This window comes from Phlebotomus argentipes, unplaced genomic scaffold (genome assembly GCF_947086385.1).
Source record: "Phlebotomus argentipes unplaced genomic scaffold, Phlebotomus argentipes genome assembly contig_5, whole genome shotgun sequence".
NCBI lineage: Eukaryota > Metazoa > Arthropoda > Insecta > Diptera > Psychodidae > Phlebotomus > Phlebotomus argentipes.
The window spans coordinates 707,681-728,591 of NW_026776165.1; the positions used below are offsets into that span (position 1 = coordinate 707,681).

Here is a 20,911-nt window from a genome sequence, read left to right on the forward strand (position 1 = left end):
CACTAGGCAACAAAAATGACACTTTTTTCTGCCCTTTTTTTGAGGTGTGGATTTTCTGATTCCTTGAGTCATCAGCTTTTCAACGGTACCTTCCTTTTTTCTCTAGACCCTCAAGTTTTCCTTTTAGAGCCTATTTTCCATTTTCCCCTATTTTCACCCACTTTGCCGCACTTATGTGCTCATATCTCGCCCAATTTTCCACGGATTTTCCTCAAATTAGGCTCAAACGATAGCTATTGAAATTACCTACTACTTTGTAAAACATTATGAGTGTTTTAGATCACTCCTTGTTGGTCAAAAATGATCTTTTGTGAACCACTAGGTAAAAAATTCACCGGGTTTTTTACCACTTTTTTCTAAATATCTCCGAAACGAAGAAACTTTTATGTTGGATTATTTTTCCTATGTGTAGAGCACTTCAGGGGATGCATTTCCTCCATACATGCCGAAGTGATATTTCTTTTCTATCTGCCGGAAAAACGAGGTTTTTCCTCGACAAATTTCGCTTTTTTATGCTACGCGCACCCTCTAAAAAACTAAAAGAAGGTACATTTTGCTGTCTACGCACTTATTTAGATGATGATAATGCTTAGATGTTAAAATAAAAGAGAAAAAAGGCCAATATCTCGACTTTTTAGCTATTTTACGTGAATTTTTTGTGTTTTTTATGGAATTGTTGTCATTAAGACCAAAAAAATACCTAAAATAGCTAAAAAGTCGAGATATTGGCCTGTTTTCTCTTTTGTTTTAACATCTAAGCATTATCATTATCTAAATAAGTGCGTAGACAGCAAAATGTACCTTCTTTCAGTTTTTTAGCGGGTGCGCGTAGCATAAAAAAGCAAAATTTGTCGAGGGAAAACCTCGTTTTTCCGGCAGATAGAAAAGAAATATCACTTCGGCATGTATGGAGGAAATGCATCCCCTGAAGTGCTCTACACATAGGAAAAATAATCCAACATAAAAGTTTCTTCGTTTCGGAGATATTTAGAAAAAAGTGGTAAAAAACCCGGTGAATTTTTTACCTAGTGGTTCACAAAAGATCATTTTTGACCAACAAGGAGTGATCTAAAACACTCACAATGTTTTACAAAGTAGTAGGTAATTTCAATAGCTATCGTTTGAGCCTAATTTGAGGAAAATCCGTGGAAAATTGGGCGAGATATGAGCACATAAGTGCGGCAAAGTGGGTGAAAATAGGGGAAAATGGAAAATAGACTCTAAAAGGAAAACTTGAGGGTCTAGAGAAAAAAGGAAGGTACCGTTGAAAAGCTGATGACTCAAGGAATCAGAAAATCCACACCTCAAAAAAAGGGCAAAAAAGTGTTGCACAGTGTATTAGAACTTGGTCAACAACTGCGATATTCGAGGAAGATATGAAATGTATTGAGGAATGGCAGAAACTTATCTAATATATCAGCACTTTGCCTGTGAAACTTATGCTCTCGTATTTGCGTAAGTTCCAGTGCTTAGAAAACTACACATGAAATTCAAAATACCACGAATAATAGTCCTGTTGACTCAAGACTTCATTCCTATCAAGAAACTCTGGGCTTTAATGCCTTCAACTTGACAATTCTGTCTTTAACCCATTTCACTATGAATGAATCCAATGGTGTAGAAGTTGAGCGTAGTTTTATGGGTTTTCCGAATGCCCTTCGTTATTTTCCCACCCACCAGAGGGTGGGATGCCCCATTTTCGGGGGGGCGAGAAGTGAGGAAAAAGTGTGCCAGTGAGTCTGGAACGTGTCTGGCAGCACTTTTACCCTCGTTTGACATCCACCTTTTCCCGCACCCAAAAGATTTCCCCGCCAGAACATCAGATTTCGCATGAACTTGCCCAAATTCACATCCTTCATCTCACCTTCTCTGCGTGTCCTTGTCTGGGGCTAAAGAGATTCCGCTGCAGAGGACTTTTTGTGTGTGTAGCGATCGTATTTTAAATGCCCATGTGGAGATGAAATTCATTAAGAGACTCATAATAAAGTTATACTTTAATAATTTTATTCTGGAATGAAGAAAAAACAATCTCATGGCAACCCTTTTGGAATATTTAATATCTAATTTTGGGTAAAGATGCTGCGGCAGAGTTGAGTAAATGTATAGATTGGCACGATGATTTTGCAAATAAGAAATCTGGTCGTGTGTCTGTTCAACTCTGACCTCACTTGGTGCAAGAATCCTCTCTCAGCCCACTCTCTGTCTGGAAGTTAATTTTCTTTTAATTTTGTGATTCATTTGCCCTCTTTTTGCTCTCAACGCGCCGCGCTGGGGAAAAAAAAGAACGATAATCTCGCATTTCACCTTCATCATCTTCGTATCGTTGTCTTTTTGCCAGCCATCCTCAGCATTAGTCAAGACAATTTCTGCGAGCAAACGTGTATAATTAGCTGGAAGAGTGTTTGGAAGGGAAGAATTGCAATTTTTATGAGCCACCCATAAATCATTGGAGTTATGCTGGGGCGATGCAAAAGGAAAAAGAGATGGAGAAATAAATCTGGCAGAGAGGTTTTAATGCATTTTTCACTCTGTTTATTGTATTTTGTATTTATGCAAATATCAGTCCAACTGAGTCTTCAACATGTGTGTGTGTGTGTGCTCTGAAAGAAGGTGTCTAAGCGATTGAGTGTGAAAAGTGTGAGGAATGCAATTGTATGCAACTATTTGCATAATTTCCTATAAATATGCACAATGATGGCAAAAAATCTCAAACCCTCGCAAAATGCCACCTCATTACTGGACTGTTTCTCTCACTGAAAATTTTCTAACACGTCCACTGACATCTCAGAGGAATTTATTGGGTGCCAAGAGGTCAACTTTGCTATTACAAATTCACTGCGAGAGCATTTTCTCAGGCGCTCTGCAGAATGAATTCAAATAAGGCATTTCCACACTTTTGGTCTATGAATAAATTCAATTTCGATCAGTGCATACTGTTGAAATTGTGCAATAATCATAAATAAGTATTATGTCCCTGGCCGAGGCAGTTATTTTGGACTTGAAAGTACAGGAAGAGATATAAAACCATAACTAATAACTATAATGTTAATTCTCTCAGAACAGAAAGTGAGAAATTATAGTTAAAATCTATATATGTTGCAACCACCTTAGCAGATAGGGATGCTTTTCTTCTACAATTTGTTCCAAAAAAAACTTTTCAATCTGCATTTTAGAGCATAATTTTTGGTTGAAAATAGTTAAAATCGGAAGGCAAATACTTAGGAATCAAAAGCAGCAAATGTAATTATTCAGACAATTAAATTGCATGTTGCTTTCAGAAGCAACATACATTCTAGCAGTTCGTGTAGTTTCAATGCTAAAAATAAAGTCGTTACTCGTTATTCGGTGCAAAATCGTTGATTCATTCCATTTTGAGAACTTCTTGGGTAATGGAAAAGAAGTAACAAAAAGCGCCACTAATCTATGTAGCTTTATTGTCACTCTATGAATAAATATCCATAAATATCTAATAAAACTAATTTTGCATATCGAATCTTGCCCCACAGTGTAATTGAAATGTGGTCAATAATGAGAAGTGTTTTATTCTGTGTCACATTCCGAATAATTGCAGAGGATTTTTCTGCTTTCATCGGCCTCACTGAACAATATGCGGAACAATTATGCAAATGGCCATTCTTTGTATGTTCTCTCGTAATTTCCAATATTCTCCCAGAATATGACTGTGGCATGACAAACGATAATACATAGGCATTTTTGTGCGACATCTTCTCCACTCATATTAAATGTCGCCATCCCACGCGTCCACAGATTCCTAAAACGCAAATTTATCATATCCTTAAGCACGTCTCCATGGCTGTGGCGATGTGTGAATGGTTGGAGGGAACCCTTTTTGCTGGTATACTTAACTCCCCCCTTCTCTGCCTATACATATTCGTATATTTGTGAGCTTGACTCTTTAATTATATGCTACTTAAATTAATGTTATATGCGAGAGAATTTGAAATTAACATAAAAGCGATTTACATTTAAATTACATTTGTGCATTGGATTCCGTTGAGGGCTGAGGTGAGGCCTGGTCGGATGGGTGGAAACTTCTGGGGCGGGGAGCGCACGGGATGGTCTGGAGGAATATTATGAATTCACGTTTCTATTCATCGGCCACTCTTGGGGTTGACACACTCCGCAGTCCGAGGAATTGAATGCTGGCCCATTTTAGTGGGTGGCGAAGGTGAATTCTGTCGAACTACACCTTCACTCGTTATGTTAATTGCTTCCCAGAGTCCCTGATTTATGCCTCTCTACAGGTTTCCAGGATAGACGAGAGGAGAATATCTGAAGGTGCATTAAATAGACCAGTTTTCGAATTTAAATTTTGACATTTTCTAAAGCAAAATAGCATGCAAATGTACGGAATTGTGTGCAAAGTTGGGTGGAGTCAAAATCGAAATGATTTTTCGATTTTAGATGTATATAAGTGTAAGAAAAGCGGAGAAAATCACTCGGCAAAGTCACAACTTTGAGAGATAGTGTGGAAAATTCAACCCGAAAATCTATCGCTACACATCTTCCTCGTAGATATTCAAACAAATAAGGGAACAAGTCCTTAATGTAATGAACTCATTCATATGCATGAGGCCCAACTCGGGGCATTATTCGAGGATGTTTGGGTGGTGGATAGTTTCTCTTCTCAGTTTCTCTTTATATTATTTCTCTTTTCCACCTCCCCCCCCCCCCACATGCACTAATGCTACATCGTTTTAGAGCATTTCCACCCACACAATGGCCGACAAAGACGATGACGCTGCCCAGAATGAAGATGAGTTTCGAGAAAGCGCCAAAGTCCGAATTAACCAACAAGTCATAACGACTTGTGATTCAAAACTTATACATGTATCGAGGAGATGTACATTTTTCTCAATTTTACCTTCAACGACAGAATAATACGACGAATAAAAGCCGGAAGTAGTCGAGTCCAGTCTGAAGTTGGGCTTTTAGCAAAAGTAGAATGAGGGCATGGTGGTAGTCTAACAATATATAAATTTAATTATGAAACCCATTTCAATATTCATACAATTTGGCCCAACTCAGACTCGGGCTACCTTCATCTTGTCTTTCGGCTCTTTAATAATGTTCTTATGGCAACCCACCTTCCCCAATCCCCATCATCCATGGTTGTGCTGTGATAAATACAGAAGCAGCAGCATAATCTCAGTTCTGGAAGTTCCTCAAATTTACACCCCAACCCCACACACTTCCCCCTCACATATAGTACCGAATTTGTGCGCTCTAGACACTGTTTTATATGCTCTATGTAATGCGAAACACCCCTAAAACTCTTCCGTTGAAACTTGCCCAGCCAGGAGCAACTGACCACCACCTTCTTCAATTTCCTTCCACCGATCGCCACCCCCCCATCGCCTGCCCTGGGCAGAAACTTATGTGGCATTATTAATCATACTTTGCAACTCACAGTCAGTGGGGTGTGGTGCAAATTACGAAATTGTGGAGAATATTGCTGATTATTTTGCATTGCCACCCCCAAATGGGGTGGGGGTTGACATCGAATTTTCACCCAAAAACTGTGTGGTTTGTAGCTCAAATCTCCCAATCTCCCAATTTGAGATTTTAAAATCACAATTCATTCGTGCAATTCCACAGCGTTCAGAGTGCAAAGATGAGGTTTCGTGGCGCGGCCATCGTGTGTCTGTGTCCAGGGCAAAGCCACTCGATTAGGTTGACAGACGGGAGCTCATTTTATGGTAATGCAGCTCCATACATCAGCCCCGACGTCGTCCGTGCGAAGACGGGCCGAGTTTCCTGGGGGCGAGTGAGTGCGGCTTATGTTGCCGGATCCATTGCATCGCCCATCCGAGAAACTCCAGCTCACACTGCAAAACAGCCCCCAACTCCCGCCACATCATCTCATTTCCCTGGGAACGAGCCCATCTCGCTCGCTCCTTCTCCGACCCCTCGTGGCCTTTCGCCCTCTCCGTCGCTCCGGTGCATGGCCTCAAATTATAATAGGAAGTGGGAAATTTCATGACAATTCAGGGGAAGTTTTCCAAAAATACACTCTGCACTTTATCTAATTCTCTTATTTCTCAAATTTGCACTGTTTTCTATCAATAATCTGTTCAGAATTGTTCTGCAAGAATAAGATAAATCGTACGATTGGGATACGACTGTCCATGATTAAGTTTTTATGTGGTTAACATACTAAAAAATTTTCATATATTTTTCTCACGAAAGTCACAAGCTATTTCTCTTCAAGAGTTTCATTAGGATTTGTATATCACGTCCCGAGAATGTCGTACGACGTGTCCCATGATATTCTTAGGACAATTAGAAGACAAGACCTTTGAGAAGTAGAATTTACACAATTTACCCCATCCCCGTGCGGAAATCTTCACCTTCATCGCTATTCCACGTGAAATTTTACAACCCTCGAGTGGTAGAATGTCTGTTGTATGTTGTGTGGTCAAATGTTGGTGGCATTATTTTGCATACATTACAGTGTGGAGATGTAATATTATAATTGTCTCTTGATTTTGGACGTCTCACCCTGCCTCGCTCGGCACGGCGGCCCCAATCTTGCCAGGCATCGCTGGCTGAAAATGCTAATGAGGACCGGGAGAGTGGATTCTGCTCATCTGGAAGACTTCCGTGACAGATGGGCCGGGGAGAAGCTCCACATAATCCTCGCGTTGGAGAGCAAAATTGGATCAACATGAGGGAAAAACGGCAACATTTTCACTCTATAAAATATTTAATGCCATCAACCCCGTGAACAACTCAACAAGAGTTCCGACACCGCTTGTGGGGTGGAAATTTTGTTATTATGTTAATTAGGTGTGCCATCAGATGGTCTCCCAGGCGCACAAGACAAAGACATTACATATGCGATTTCATTGAAATTATTTGAGATTATTCCATTTATCATCGTGTCTGGGGTTTTGGAATCCAACAAACCACCCCTGTTTTCGTGGCTGATGGGGAGTGAATTTTGTGGAGTTGCACCCTCTCTGTGAAAAAGGGGGTAACAACAAGCCAGACGCATTTGGAGGGGTGGAAAGTATCACAGCTCTCGAGTTGTCAATCCCCCCGAAACTCGTACTCAGAGACTTCGTCTCGATTGTCACACATACGAAATCACAAATAAAATCCACTTGTGGTGCTTTGGGATTTGCGGGGGAGCCAAAAGGCGGCGGTTGGATGGATAAATCAAGGGGGAAAAAATCATAGCAAAATGGTCACTATAGTGTGACTAATGTCAACCCTCCAATTCATCATGGAAATTAATACGAAATTGAATATTCAAGTCACATAAATTTCGCTTAATAAAATTGCTTTTCTAATGCAATTTACAATCAATCTTGCTTCACGCACACTCACGTTGGTAATTAAAAAGAGGGACGCACCCTAATTCTGCGTGAAAACGATTTGCAATTCTGACCAATTCAAATTGAATTTCCTTCATGTGAAAAAGTGCGTCACAAATTATTATTTAGCACCACATTTTCTTTTTTTTTTTCTTTTCAATTCTTTCGCCCATCTCAAGCATCAAAATCATCTCTGAAATTGGTGTGTATTATTTCAATTTACATGCCCCAGTATTTTCGGTGATATTGGCGGGAGGAAATTAATGTATAAATCTCTCCCGCACAGCCTATGTTATTGTTTGTGTAATAAATTCCCTGTAATAAATCCTCCCGTCGATGATGGGCTCTTTAGCATAAATTAAAATTATTCACGGCATCTAGGAATTGACAATGATGATCGTATTTGGCATAAATACACGTTTCACGTAATTCAGCACACACTTTTTTTTTATCGAAATATGCAAAGTGAGGATATTATCATGAAATTTCCCCTCATTTATATCACCTCTTTAACATTTAACAGGAGCTTTTTTGCCACAGGGCAAATGTACAGACAAATGTAGCACAACGCAGACTTTTCCGATTCATTTCCTGCGCCCAATCTTTGTCAATCGAATAAATTGTAAATTATGTAGAAGACTGACAATAAGTATGATGCATATTATGAAGTATATATATTTAAAGAATTTCACCCTCAATATCCTTTAGCGTAATCATCTGCCAAAATAACAATAATACTCAGCAGAATTTCCACCCTTCGTGCATTGTCAAAATCACAGAAATTATTGCCCCTGTTTAATTTTTATTGCCATGTCTCATGATGAAAATGTTGTGGTTTATTTTATTTTAATTGACTCACAACCCCCATCCCGGGGATAGAGAGAGAGCCCACCCCTTGTGCACTCACTGAGAGTCGCTATTTTCCACCCTCACGCGCCACATTTCGGCAGAGCATCTCACCCAACTTTCTCCCGAGTTTTCTCTTTCAACCCCATGAGTTTCTGGGCGAGGGATTCCGTCTCACGCGGCGGAGTTTCGCTTTCTGCTCTCCAGGCGGTTGGGGCGCACGCCGCCCAGACCTCAGCGTCGCCAAAGAGGGCGAACTTTCAAGTGTGGCGCGGCAAGTGTAAAATTTCTCCCCATCGACAACTTTCACCCTCTTCCCGACAATCTCTGGCTGATCGTTCAGCTGCTCCACAGCTTATTTATGGGGTGAGAACATGATTTAAGGGTTGAAAAGTTTTCACTTTTATTCACTGAGGGAGCCTTTTTTGCCATTCACCACTCTCTGTGGGTCCAGCAAAGGATAAACACGAGCACGTGCGACACACAAAAGGACTCGGGAACTGATCTTTTTTTCCTCATCAAATGTTTTCCTTCAGCGGGTGGCGTGAAAATTGCGGCAAAAGTGAGACTTGGGGTGCTCTTAATTAGGGTAATGAAGATGGTAACACAACACTCTGAAAGCATTCAATTGAAACATAAAAACGACAAGAATAGAATTAAATGCTTAGTGGATTGATAAGTGATTTCGTATTGGGAAATTTTATTTTGATTTATATCAGAAAATGGGCGGAGCAATCAATTGGGCGGGGCTAAAAGGCTTTCTCTGCCAAGCGAGCAATCGAAGATTCTGTGAAAAACATCTTAAAGAAGAGAACAATTTATTTGCAATAAGGAAAGAACAATGAAAACCATCAAGAGCATTATGTCTTAGCCTCATATCCGCCATAATCTCCTGCTAATCCTTTCTTATCACTGCGGATGAGAGTAATTAAATTTCCCGGCCAGTGTCCGGACGATCGAACGTCGCCACACATGAGGAGTGAAAGAGTCTGAGTCCGCGATTTGGCCGCCCTGATTTTTTCCCTGGTCCACATGAGCTTTCTCCGTTTTCCCCACAAATACAGCTGCAGATTCTCCTCTTCCTGGCCGCGCTGCCAAGCAAAAAAGTCCGAGAGTGCATTTTTTTCGATGTCGATTGGTCAATATAAAATGGCATTACTTTTTTCACTGCAAAAAAACAGTGGCCACGCGGACGTCGATTGGTTCGGTCAGATGACGGGCATTTCGGAGTGAAAAGCAAAACTGCTCCGTTGCACACTCACACACCACAGACTCACACCGGGGGTGGGGGTGTCGGGTGGGCATCCTGTGCCGGGGAAAGAGAGTGGCAAACACTGCGCCGAATGTGGAGCCTCGCAGAGGAGAAGTACAGCAGATGAAAAAAAAACAGCATCAACTTTTCCGCACAAACTTTCGCGCGACTCACAACAACACCGATACAGGCGCCCTCTCCTCACTTCCGCACAGACTTTTCTTCCACTCCCACCGCGAGGAATGCCGTCGGACAGTATTTCTGCGCCGCAGAGAGCGCTTTTTTCCACGAAACACAAACGCCGGTCAAGCTGACCAATTCAATTCAGGAGAAAAATTCCTCAACGCGAGTGGCTCAGCCCGGACTCGAACCCACCTTGTGAGGAGATTTTCTTGAAATTTCCACAACTCCCTGGCGCGCACAATATTTACACACCAACTGTGGATAATTGTGAAAATAAATAAAATCTTTAATTATACACTCGGCAAGTGACTCAATTAGAATAACAAGGGCGAAAGTTTGGGCTCCTCGTCACACTCCTTGACTTTCATGGATGAATTTGAATAATAAGACAAAATGGGAGAAGCCATTGCTAAATCAGAAGATGTGTTTTTACTAATTAAGTGAAAAAGTAGCTGCGGGAGTCTTGTACAAACTTCCTTTTGATGCCAATTTTCGCGCTCTTCGTCTGCATCTTTTGACAAAGGATGCGGTAAATGGTCTAATTAAATTACTCTTCTCCCCTTTATAATTGTTGATTATTGACTCTCAGTATTACACCCATCTCATTCTTATCCATGGCTTTTTCCAAGTCTTTCTGTCAAGAGCAATAATTGGCAACGGAGGTGTTCTAGGAGAATAATGAAGACAAGCCATGGAAACTCACTGGGAATATTTTTAAAGATGTCAAAAGTTTAGCACATAAAGGAGTGCATTGAGAGAGATTTGTCCATTATGAGCAATTCAATGGATGTTTGGTGTGAGTTGATTGATTCAAATTTCGTGGTTCATGTCATTTTTGACTGTTATAAAACAGTGCCTGCATGTCGGTGTAATTCAGGAAGTCCCTTGCAGATTGGAAATTCATTTCTGTGGGTGACTTTTTATTCAATTCGTTCATCTCCCTCATTCTCGATGCGCCACCCTCGCTTTTTTTCACCCCCCCTCCGATAACCGCACTTTGTCGCCCCGCGAGTAGAGCGCGGCCCAGGAAAAAAGAGGATACATCTGAAATGAAATTTCGTCTCTACGCCAAAAATTCGTATATTGCAGCACAATTGGGTGAATTATCTCGCAATGTATTTTTGGGCCATGTCCCACACTCTGCCCTGCCCAGGGGGCTCGGTCGCCCCCATGTTCACACTGGCGCTTGAGGTGAGTGATGTCACGCGGGGTCGACAACCGGGGGGGGGGGGGGGCGGTGCGAAAATCGGCTGCAACACTCGCGGCAGCCTTCACCTCTATTTGACTGGATAAAAGTGCACCAGGAGCCACTGATCGCGCAGGGGGTGGGCGGGCGCCAGGCGTCTGTGGGGTGTAAAATTGTAATTAACAAAATGATGACATATGCAAAATTATCTAGGCAGGAAACATTGGCACACGCGGTTCTCGTTTGCGACGGAAATCAATGCCAAATAAATTTTCATTCGCTCGAAAAATACAACCACCACCCCCCAATCACACCCATTGATCCGGGACACCCCTGCCACCCCCTCTCTGGGATGGATGCTGGACGATTTTTCTGGCCCACATGCAGTGGGGGTGGCAAAGGAAGTGGCGGGATAAAAATTTAAAATCCGATTGACCACCTCCGATCATGAGAGACAATTTATGACTAAATAAACCATGTTTTACTTTGCTATTAATTAAAAGCACAGAGTCTGTTGGGATTATCATTATCATTCACAGATCGAGAGCATTCGAGACAACGTGAATCAACACAATTCAGTCCAATAAATGACATTAAATGCTGAGACAGAGACGAGAAAACAATTCCACTGAAGCGTTTATTTCAGTTGAAGCAATTTGACGTTGAAGAAAACTTCAAAGCACATGAAAATATGACTAGAATGAACTACAAGATCCTAAACTACAGTGCTTTTATTGCATTTAAACATTAGTTTGTTACACAGATTTGTAAAGTAGTCAAAAAATGTTGGATATTTAAACTATACAATCGGCAAAATGACGCTCCAATCGTCATCTTCTATGGTAAAAAAAAAAATCCCTTCGAAAAAGGGGATTAAGGGAAAAAATCTCCGATAATACTGGCTTATTTGTGTATTTTCCGTCACTAATTGAGAATTCACGACTCCCAGTGGAGTCGATTCGCTGGAAAAATCTGGGAAGAAAATGAAACATTGGCGCGATGGATTGCGAGGGAATGGTCCGTGGGGACACTTCAATTTAATGATATTTCCATCCAATTTTTCAGAACCCCCCAACCCCTCCCAGAATGGCAATATGGACGAGGGAAAAAGGCCGAGTAGAGATTGTCCAGCCTCTTCGGCGGTGATGTATTCGTTTGTGTTTGCCGGCAAAAAAGCGTCTCTCTCTCGCGCTCTTCCGGGAAAGTGCCAACCCCCCATGTGAGTGCTCATGTGGGGTGGGCATGTTTGTGTTGGTTAGTTTATGTGTGCGCCTCTTTTTGCCACCCACATCGCCCGCCATGGACAACAAAAGGACGGCAAAAAAGGAGAAGATTGAAAAAATACAGCAAAATTTTCACCCTCTCCCCCAGCCCCAACCACTCTTGCAGCGAAAAAGCTCGACAAAAAAGCCCGATGCGATGAACAACTTGACCGGCGAGCGAGAGAGTTAAGCTATATGCATCGCACGGATGCGAGCGGGACAGTCGGAGGAGAAATTCGGAGGAAAGGATGCGGAGAATAGGAGGAAAAAAGTCATGTGAAATTTTTATTTTCTCCTCTTCTGCAATTCACACACACACACACACACACACACGACGGAGTGCAAAATAAATTGCAAGGGCGGTTCACCCTACAGCGAAGCTTTTTTGGCCTTTGCATTTGCGCTTCCCCCCCTCGAAAGAGTGTATTAGCGAAAATGTTCTCAACTTCCGCCAAGTCTGTGGAGCTTATTTTCTTGCTCTCACACCGGGATCTACATGGGTGGGCTAATGAAATTTTCTCTTTATTTAAACACACGCTTGTTGACCAAAGAACACACCGGATTGGGTGGCTGAAAGTGGTGAAGATTGTTTGCTGAATGGAAACAGTTTGATACGAATACACTGGATGGGGTGGAGAATTTTCAATTCAATCACACACTGCGGAAAAGCTTGTGGTCGCAATGAAACAAGGTAATTAAGATCTCTCTGTTGAAACATTGAAGACTTTTTTTTTGCAATCTGTTCTCAAAATGTGTCCTGACTAAATTCAATGTGAATTTTATTTTTCATGTTCTATATGAAATGTTCAATTAAAAATCAATGTTTTTCGACTTTAGCATTGAATTATGATATTATATTCTTCCATGTACATCAATCTATTTTACTGATAAATACATCCATTCTGTTGTTATGCCCAAATTTAGGAGTTAATTGGAATTCTCGTGAGTTTAACGTGCAAATTCATGTGTTCACATTCGATCTGGCTCAATGACAGTGTCGCGGTGCGGATAAAAAATTGTCAAATTTGTCCAAGTTCAGTTTGGGGTGCAATGGCTGTATTTTTGCCTGGATGGATGATTGGCAAAAATGCATATAATGCTACCCAAATAGATCTATACTTGTATTTCATTATCACAATCACTCATGAACTGTTCATTTATATTCACCCGAATCACTCATACCCCGCTCTCACCCCATCCGCCCTTAGCGCGCCCCATATTGTATCAGTCGCGATGGGGCTGTTGATCACACTGCCAAATTTAATTACAGCCTTTCATTTGTCCGTCACTGTTGATTATCGCAATAAATGTGTAAATATGTATGTAACAACAAAATGGGAAGCGATTCCATAATAACGGTGGGCATTTTTGAACGTGTGGGGCAATTTAAGAGGGCACGGCGGTGCCCGGGGACGAAGAAAGGGGCTCTGTTTAATGAAAACACAGGATATCTGCTTTCATTTTTGCATGATTTTTTTTCTCTCTCTCTCTCTCTACATTGGAAAACCCTCATTGCCGAGGAGTGTGTATGTGGAAAATAAATACACACAATTTCACTGTTAAACATTCATTTATTCTTTGCCATAGATCCTTTTTTTCGGCATTACTCATGCAATTGTTGAAGTTAATGGGGAAATATATTCTGTTTATCTCTGCTTTGCAGCTAAAATCACTTTTATCAAATGTTTTCTGAGTCGGATTGTGTCATACACAAATATTCTTAAGCATTCTCAAGTGTATTTTCCAGTTTTTTTCTTGTCTAATCTCCCATAAAAAAACACTACGACTGAATCTACCAATTACACCCAATATATGAAAACCACCAGCAATATGCCCACCACTGGACCAATTAGCCAAGAATTTGTTAGGAGAAATAGGAGAATCACGGTGATGACAAAGACAGTGACGTAACTAAAAAACTCCAGCATCAGGAAGCTGAAAGACAAAAGAAACGGAGAGTGAAAAGAGGCTCAAAGGCTAATAGAAGCATCGCAATTACCATCTCTGGACCACTCTGTGCATCCACGTGACGCTGTTGGAGTCCTTGTAGTAGTACTGCCTCGTCCAGCTGATGCTGCTGGCGAAGAGCCTCCTAAAGTCCACGTGCGCTGGATTGAAGGACCACCGATCGAAGTCCTCCGGATGGAGTCTGTTCGTCAGCTCCACGTACTTCTCAATGTTCACGTCGGATATGCAGTTGGAGATCTCCGTGAAGTACTTTCGACCCTTGTTCTGCAGCTCCACCAAGTGAGTACCCCTCATCCACGGGGGGCTCAGATTGAAGATTCTCTCCGGGAAGTGGAATAGCAAAGCTATGACGTACGACACAAGGAAGTAAAGGTCCGCCCGAAGACCATTTCTAACTTTGCATCTGGGCAGAAATGGATACGAATCGCAGGGATTCTTCCACACCTCCTCATTGAGAATGTCCGCCATTTCTTGCACGGTCAGTGGGCAGACTTTTGGGTTATTAGTTGCGTGGATGATTTCTGGTGCTTTCGATGGAGAGGAACGCGTGGCGACAGCAACAGTCAATGCTAGTGTGGAATTTACGACGTGATCGCATGGCACGGCGAAAATGATGCTCTTGGGCTTTCCAAAAACACATCTTGCAGATCCTTTGACGAATAACCGGATAAATCCACAGTGACCACTCTTCGAGGTGCCCATCCAACCGGGGATTTTGTGATTGTAGAAGCCATAAACTGCAGGAAGAATTATGATTTTAATTTGAGTTGTCTTGGAGGAAAAACATTCTAAATTGCGCATGCACAAAAAAACCAGATTTCATTACTCATAGCGAACTGAAATACGAACTATTCTCATTATCACGCATAGTTTAAGCCAACAAACACACAATCATAACATTAGCTTCGCATTACAGTGCCGAAAAACATGTTCTTATGCACGAAACTTTTTTCTGTGTGTGAATCACACGAAACTGGTTTCATTCAATTTCACTTTCAAACATCAACGCACACAAATTAAAACAATAATGCTTTTTACCCAGTGAAGGTCTGACAATTCCTACTGGAAGTCCTGCCATCTCCTCGAGGATCAGATTCTCCGCCAATTGTTTAGTGTATGAGTAGGTGTTTTCGTGACCCTCAATAAATTCATCTTTTCTCTCAGACACTCGATCAAGGACTGATGGCGACTCGAGTGACAATTTGATCATTTCCCTGGGAGATTGCTTAGTTCTGTACACTTCCTCGCGAATACATCCGTCCACATTGGAGTTGGCCAGAGCCGTGGATGAGTAGATGAAGGCAGAGAGATGGCGGAGACTCTTGGCTAGATCAATGCAGCGAAGAGTGCTCAGCACGTTCATCTGCACAGCCTCGGCCAGAGTGCGGTTGAACTTGATGAGACCCGCGTTGTGGATCACGACACTCACGTTGTCGCGGATCTGCGCCAGGACGGCGGCGCTCAGGCCCAGGTTCTCGGCCGTCAGCTCGCCGACCACCGGCACCACCTTGGCCAGCGCCTCGGCGGACAGGTGCGCGAAGATCTCGCTGCTCAGCAGCCGCGCCACGCGCTCCTCCGGCGACATGCCTCGCTTCTCGCGCACCAGCACAAAGACGCGCCCCAGATCCGGGCTGGCGCTCAGCAATCCCTCAATCAGCGCCATGCCGATGAAGCCCGTGCCGCCCGTCAGCAACACACTGCGTCCGGAGAAGTAGTCCCGGAACCGCGACAATTTGCTATCCATTGTCTAATGCTTGTAATGAGAGTATCACAGAGAATGAGCCACAATTGTGTTTCACAGGTAGACACTGACTAAAACTTGAGCCTCCACTTTAGCAGCTATTTATACACTCGTTCCCAATGAACTTGGGTAAAAAAATAATAATAACTCGTTTGGAGAATTCCGGCAAGTAAAAAATTTCAAATAGTATAAAGTGTTCTGTACAATCTTGCGAGCAACTCATATGGGAAGAAAAAAACATCATGCTGAGGTCGACGTAGGGCAATAAACTATTAGACAGCATTTTTTCGGCACATAAGTGTCGAAATATCAATGATTTTGGTGCAATTTCAGGGCACAGAATGTGTTATTGTTTGCATCCAAGAAGATATCTAACATCTTCCTGACCCACCAAAGCATTTCGCCATGAGACACCGACACTCTCAATACGTTTAAATGCTACCAATGTATTTATGAGCGTCATAAAGCTCCAATGATTATACTTTGCGACTTTTTTGTCCAGCACCTCTTTCTGTTCTTGTAAGTGTTTGGGTGAAGAAAAAAAATGATTACGATCAAGAAGCACGATAGACAGTCCAAGGCTGGATTTCTGGTCAGTGAAAACAAACTGTGCTGCAAAATGGCTCAGAAAAGACATTAAATTAGCCGAAAAATGCACGTTTTCATTATTATTTTGTCTGTATTAATAGACGTAGAAACTTTCACGCGTGAGACGCGATCGTTTAGAGTCACTGGGAAGCAATTGTTGACACAAACAGACTTTGGATAGTCTCCATATAACATTCTATTGCTCTTAAAATGAAAGGTAATTCTTAAGGTCGCACCAATTCCCTTCCATCAATCACACAGCAACCTGGGCCAATTAAGCCCTTAAAAGCTCATTTCGTAATCCTCAAAATCGTGAAGAACCTCAATTAATGTAAATTTGCCAATACACTTTGTGATTACGCATGAGATGATGCTGCAGACGCGTAGGAGTTTTTTCTAAAGACCAATTCAAGAATCAACGGAATCTTTACGGAGTATTTTGATTGATTGCGATGTTTGCTGCAAAAACCCAAATAAGATCTCAAGTTGCAAAAACATGTTTTGATGTATTATTGTTTCCGGTCATCGATAGAAGTGATTCAATCAGCAAAAGACGTAAGCAAAACACGAAAAACTAGAAATAAATGTAAATTATAGCCATAGAACGAATCCGGAGAAGCCTAGTCCAAGGGTTAGCCCCACCAGGAGAACATACAGAAAAGTGTACTCCAAAAGGAAGCCGAGAATCAGGATAGCAAGCGTTGTGCCGAAGAAGATACTGAAGTACCACATGGCTTCAACGGTTAGGCATCTGCAAAATGAACAAAAGCAGACTTAGAATAAATGAACTTATTGAGATGTTCTCAACTTACGCAACTTGCACGATTCTATGCATCCAAGTTACGCTGCAGGAATCCTTGTAGTAGTATTTCCTAGTCCAGCTGATGCAGCTCCCAAACATCCTATTCCAGTTCACTTTTGCCATATCAAAGGAATATGCCTTCTGATCATCACTGTGCAGACTTTCCGACAGAGCCTGACAGTTGGTTATTTCCAGATCGTCGAGACAAGTACTGAGTCCAGCGAAGTATTTGCTAGCCTTGTGTTGCAGGACAATCATATTTGGACCACTGAAAAAAAGAGTGTCTTTGCACTAAAGACAAGGATCAATTAGAGCCAAGCACTTACGTTATCCATCCAGGTGAGAAATTGAACAAGTGATCCGGAATGTAGAACATCAGGGCGAACAAGTAGTTGAGGATCAGATACAGATCAGCTCTCCATCCAACTCTTGGTTTGCATCTGGGCAGGAATAAGTAGGAGTCGCAAGGATTCTTCCACGATTCCTCATTCATGACATTGCAGAAGTCTTGCATGGTTAGCGGATTGATGCTTTTATTATTTGATGTGTGAATGATTTGAAGGCGTCTCTCAGGTTCTGGTTTCGTTCCCAGTGACACTGCTAAAGCTAGAGTTCCTTTCACGACGTAATCACAGGGAACGCACCAGTTTATCAATTTGGCATCTCCAAACCACGATCTTAGAGCTCCTTTCATATAGCCTTTGATGAAGCCACAGTGACTACTCTTCGAATTGCCTAGCCAACCACGAATCGGATGATCGTAGAAACCATAAACTGTTAAAATACATCGATTTATCAATCAGTTCATAGACCAGGAATACTCGTGACATCAAGATGTTTACCTAACGAAGGCCTGACTATTCCTGCTGGAAGTCCTGCCATCTCCTCGAGGATAAGGTTCTCCGCCAACTGCTTAGAGTAGGTATAAGAGTTCTGATGCCCTTCCATCATGTTATCTCCGATCTCAAACACCTTGTTTAATCTGGAGGGTGTCTCGAGTGACAATTTGATCATTTCCCGAGGACTTCGCTTAGTCTTGTACACCAACTCACGAACACGACCAGCAATATTCGAGTTGGACAACGCCGTAGATGAGTAGATGAAGGCAGAGAGATGGCGGAGGCTCTTGGCTAGATCAATGCAGCGAAGAGTGCTCAGCACGTTCATCTGCACAGCCTCGGCCAGAGTGCGATTGAACTTGATGAGACCCGCGTTGTGGATCACGACACTCACGCTGTCGCGGATCTGCGCCAGGACGGCGGCACTCAGGCCCAGGTTCTCGGCCGTCAGCTCGCCGACCACCGGCACCACCTTGGCCAGCGCCTCGGCGGACAGGTGCGCGAAGATCTCGCTGCTCAGCAGCCGCGCCACGCGCTCCTCCGGCGACATGCCTCGCTTCTCGCGCACCAGCACAAAGACGCACCCCAGATCCGGGCTGGCGCTCAGCAATCCCTCAATCAGCGCCATGCCAATGAAGCCCGTGCCGCCCGTCAACAGCACACTGCGTCCGGAGAAGTAGTCTTTGATCCTACACAATTTATCCATGGTGATTTGTCACATGGAACTTTCACTGGTAATCCAATTGCTGATCAGCGAAGAGTCCAATAACAACTGAGGAATTGAGTTTTTCGATCGAGCGTTATAAATACGTCGAATTTGGGTTACTGGCAAAAATGGTAATTATTGTATTTAAAAAAAAATCGGAAATGACGTTCCTCATCGTGTTATGATATTCCTTAATTATGTATTTATTCATTCTTGCAGAGCTGTAATCAACAACGTGTGCCATGAGGTTTGGTGAACTGGACTCTTTTGGGGGAGAAAACATGAAAAGTGACTATACAGTCGGAGCTTTTACTTTGAGGAATAATTCACACACGGCTTGAAGAGCGGCTATCTTCGGGTATCTTCATGTGAGCTATTATCTTCGGAAATTTCACCATAAGAGAAGCACTGTTAATTGCTGGATTTTGTGCAATTGGTCAAGCTAAAAGCTCTAAATGGCGAGTTCGGTCTATTTATATTTCATCGCAATACCACTGAGCCGGTGAGTGACCAGCGGCAAATTATTCACGTCATCATCATCATACGCGGACTCATTAATTGTTGTTGTGTGGTACTAAATGACGGATATAATCAGCTGCAAGAGATGGAAAAGCCGCGCGTTAATTGCCTGCTCCTCGTTCGACACCCTCTCGGCGAGTGGTGGTTTCAGGGGCGGGAAAAGAGGTGAACAGGGCAGGACCTTAAGTATGCAATTAAATGGTCATTAAGGTGCCTTCCAGCCCGCGCACTACAAATAATAACATCATTTACCCACTCGTTACATCATGTAAATAATCATCCTGGAATAATTAAAAGGGCCTCGCAAGGAGAATCAATCACCCAAGAATAAAACACTCTAACGCATTGATATGGATTCCTCTCATGGCTGTGGAAGTTCCTCGTCAGTGCGTCATTCAAATCACTCGCCTAAATCCCTTCGCAGAGAAGAAGAGCAGCAAATTTGCTCAGCTTCTTCAGCCGCGCAGCAGCCCAGAGATTATATTGAATAAAGTTTTTTTTTATGCATTCCCAACTCTCGTCCAATTAGATTTGTCAGAGAGCTCAGAAATTTCTCCACGGCACAGTCATGCTCATTAAAATATGTAAATAATGCCAACAAACATTGGAAGGTTTTCTCTGCACATTTTGTATAACAAGTCAAATGCAAATTTTATATCACCCAAGAATATTTTCTTGCCGTCTCCGCCATTTCTTACCCTTCACAAATTGCAAAATCGCGACCTCTCCGAATAATACAATCACATGAGGAGCAATTTAATGGCTCGAATGGCAAATCATCAATCGTCTTAATTGCAATGGTTTGCAAGCAATTTGCAATATTGGTCACACTTGCAGTGCTCATTTGAATTTTCGGCTCCCCGTGTTGAATACACTCATTTTTAGGGTGCGGAGTTATGAGAAGCCTGTGAAATATTCAAATGACATGCATATTTGAGCACCGAACTATATTACAAAAATTCTTTCGTGCTTCTGGAAGTCAAACGGATGAAAGAACCACGAGAGATTTTAATTCTGAGCGCTGCGAAAGCTTCATAATTTCAACGATGTGCCCCTAAGTTTGAGAACCTGTGATTTTGTGCTCGCTATGTATTAATTCTGAGCGCCTTGTTATTTTGTGTATTTTCCGTAACGCTCAAATTCTATATTTGATTTTCGATGGTAGATTAACAATTCTCAAATTGTTAGCAGTTCAGCGTGTAGAATTTCCTCCTTGTTATTCAACTCTTTTGCCAAGTGTTCGCCAAACGGAAGATTTTTGCATTTGCCCGACAAATTGATTGTATGAATAAATTACTTCCCTTCTCTCTCACTTTATTGGAGTTTTTTTTGGCAGTTCCTTGAAGGATGCGGCTAATGAACTGGAGAGACTTCATCACTTAGCGCGCGCGAGAGAGCGTCAAAAGTCAAGTGATTTGCAACATCATCACCCCGCTTTGCCGACTTCCATCGATCCACTCATTGAGCCATGATTGTTAACACTCTTGTGCATCTCTTTTCGCGCATTTCCTTCACACCCAAGACATGATCTTCGCGACCTTTGCCGCCGCAATCCCGCGCGTCCACCCCCAAAACCGCACTCATGATTTATCGTATTTGTTCTCCACTGTGGTTTTTAATGAAGCGAGACAAATTTATTCGACAATAATTTACCTGGAAGCCATATCAGTGTTTGCGCA

At 42.3% G+C, this 20,911-nt stretch overlaps 2 protein-coding genes across 2 annotated transcripts; both read right to left on the reverse strand.

The window, feature by feature from the left end:
• Positions 1-9,046: 9,046 nt before the first annotated feature.
• Positions 9,047-14,739, reverse strand: LOC132265797 (putative fatty acyl-CoA reductase CG8303). Its single transcript, XM_059766574.1, has 3 exons — positions 14,069-14,739; positions 13,893-14,004; positions 9,047-9,277 (listed from the first exon to the last, which is right to left on the reverse strand). Exons 1-3 carry the CDS (start codon positions 14,737-14,739, stop codon positions 9,047-9,049), a joined length of 1,014 nt encoding a protein of 337 aa, XP_059622557.1.
• Positions 14,740-16,957: 2,218 nt separating this feature from the next.
• Positions 16,958-18,713, reverse strand: LOC132265799 (putative fatty acyl-CoA reductase CG8303). Its single transcript, XM_059766575.1, has 4 exons — positions 18,011-18,713; positions 17,495-17,942; positions 17,179-17,436; positions 16,958-17,117 (listed from the first exon to the last, which is right to left on the reverse strand). The coding sequence occupies exons 1-4, from the start codon at positions 18,711-18,713 to the stop codon at positions 16,958-16,960; spliced, it is 1,569 nt and encodes a 522-aa protein (XP_059622558.1).
• Positions 18,714-20,911: the final 2,198 nt, after the last annotated feature.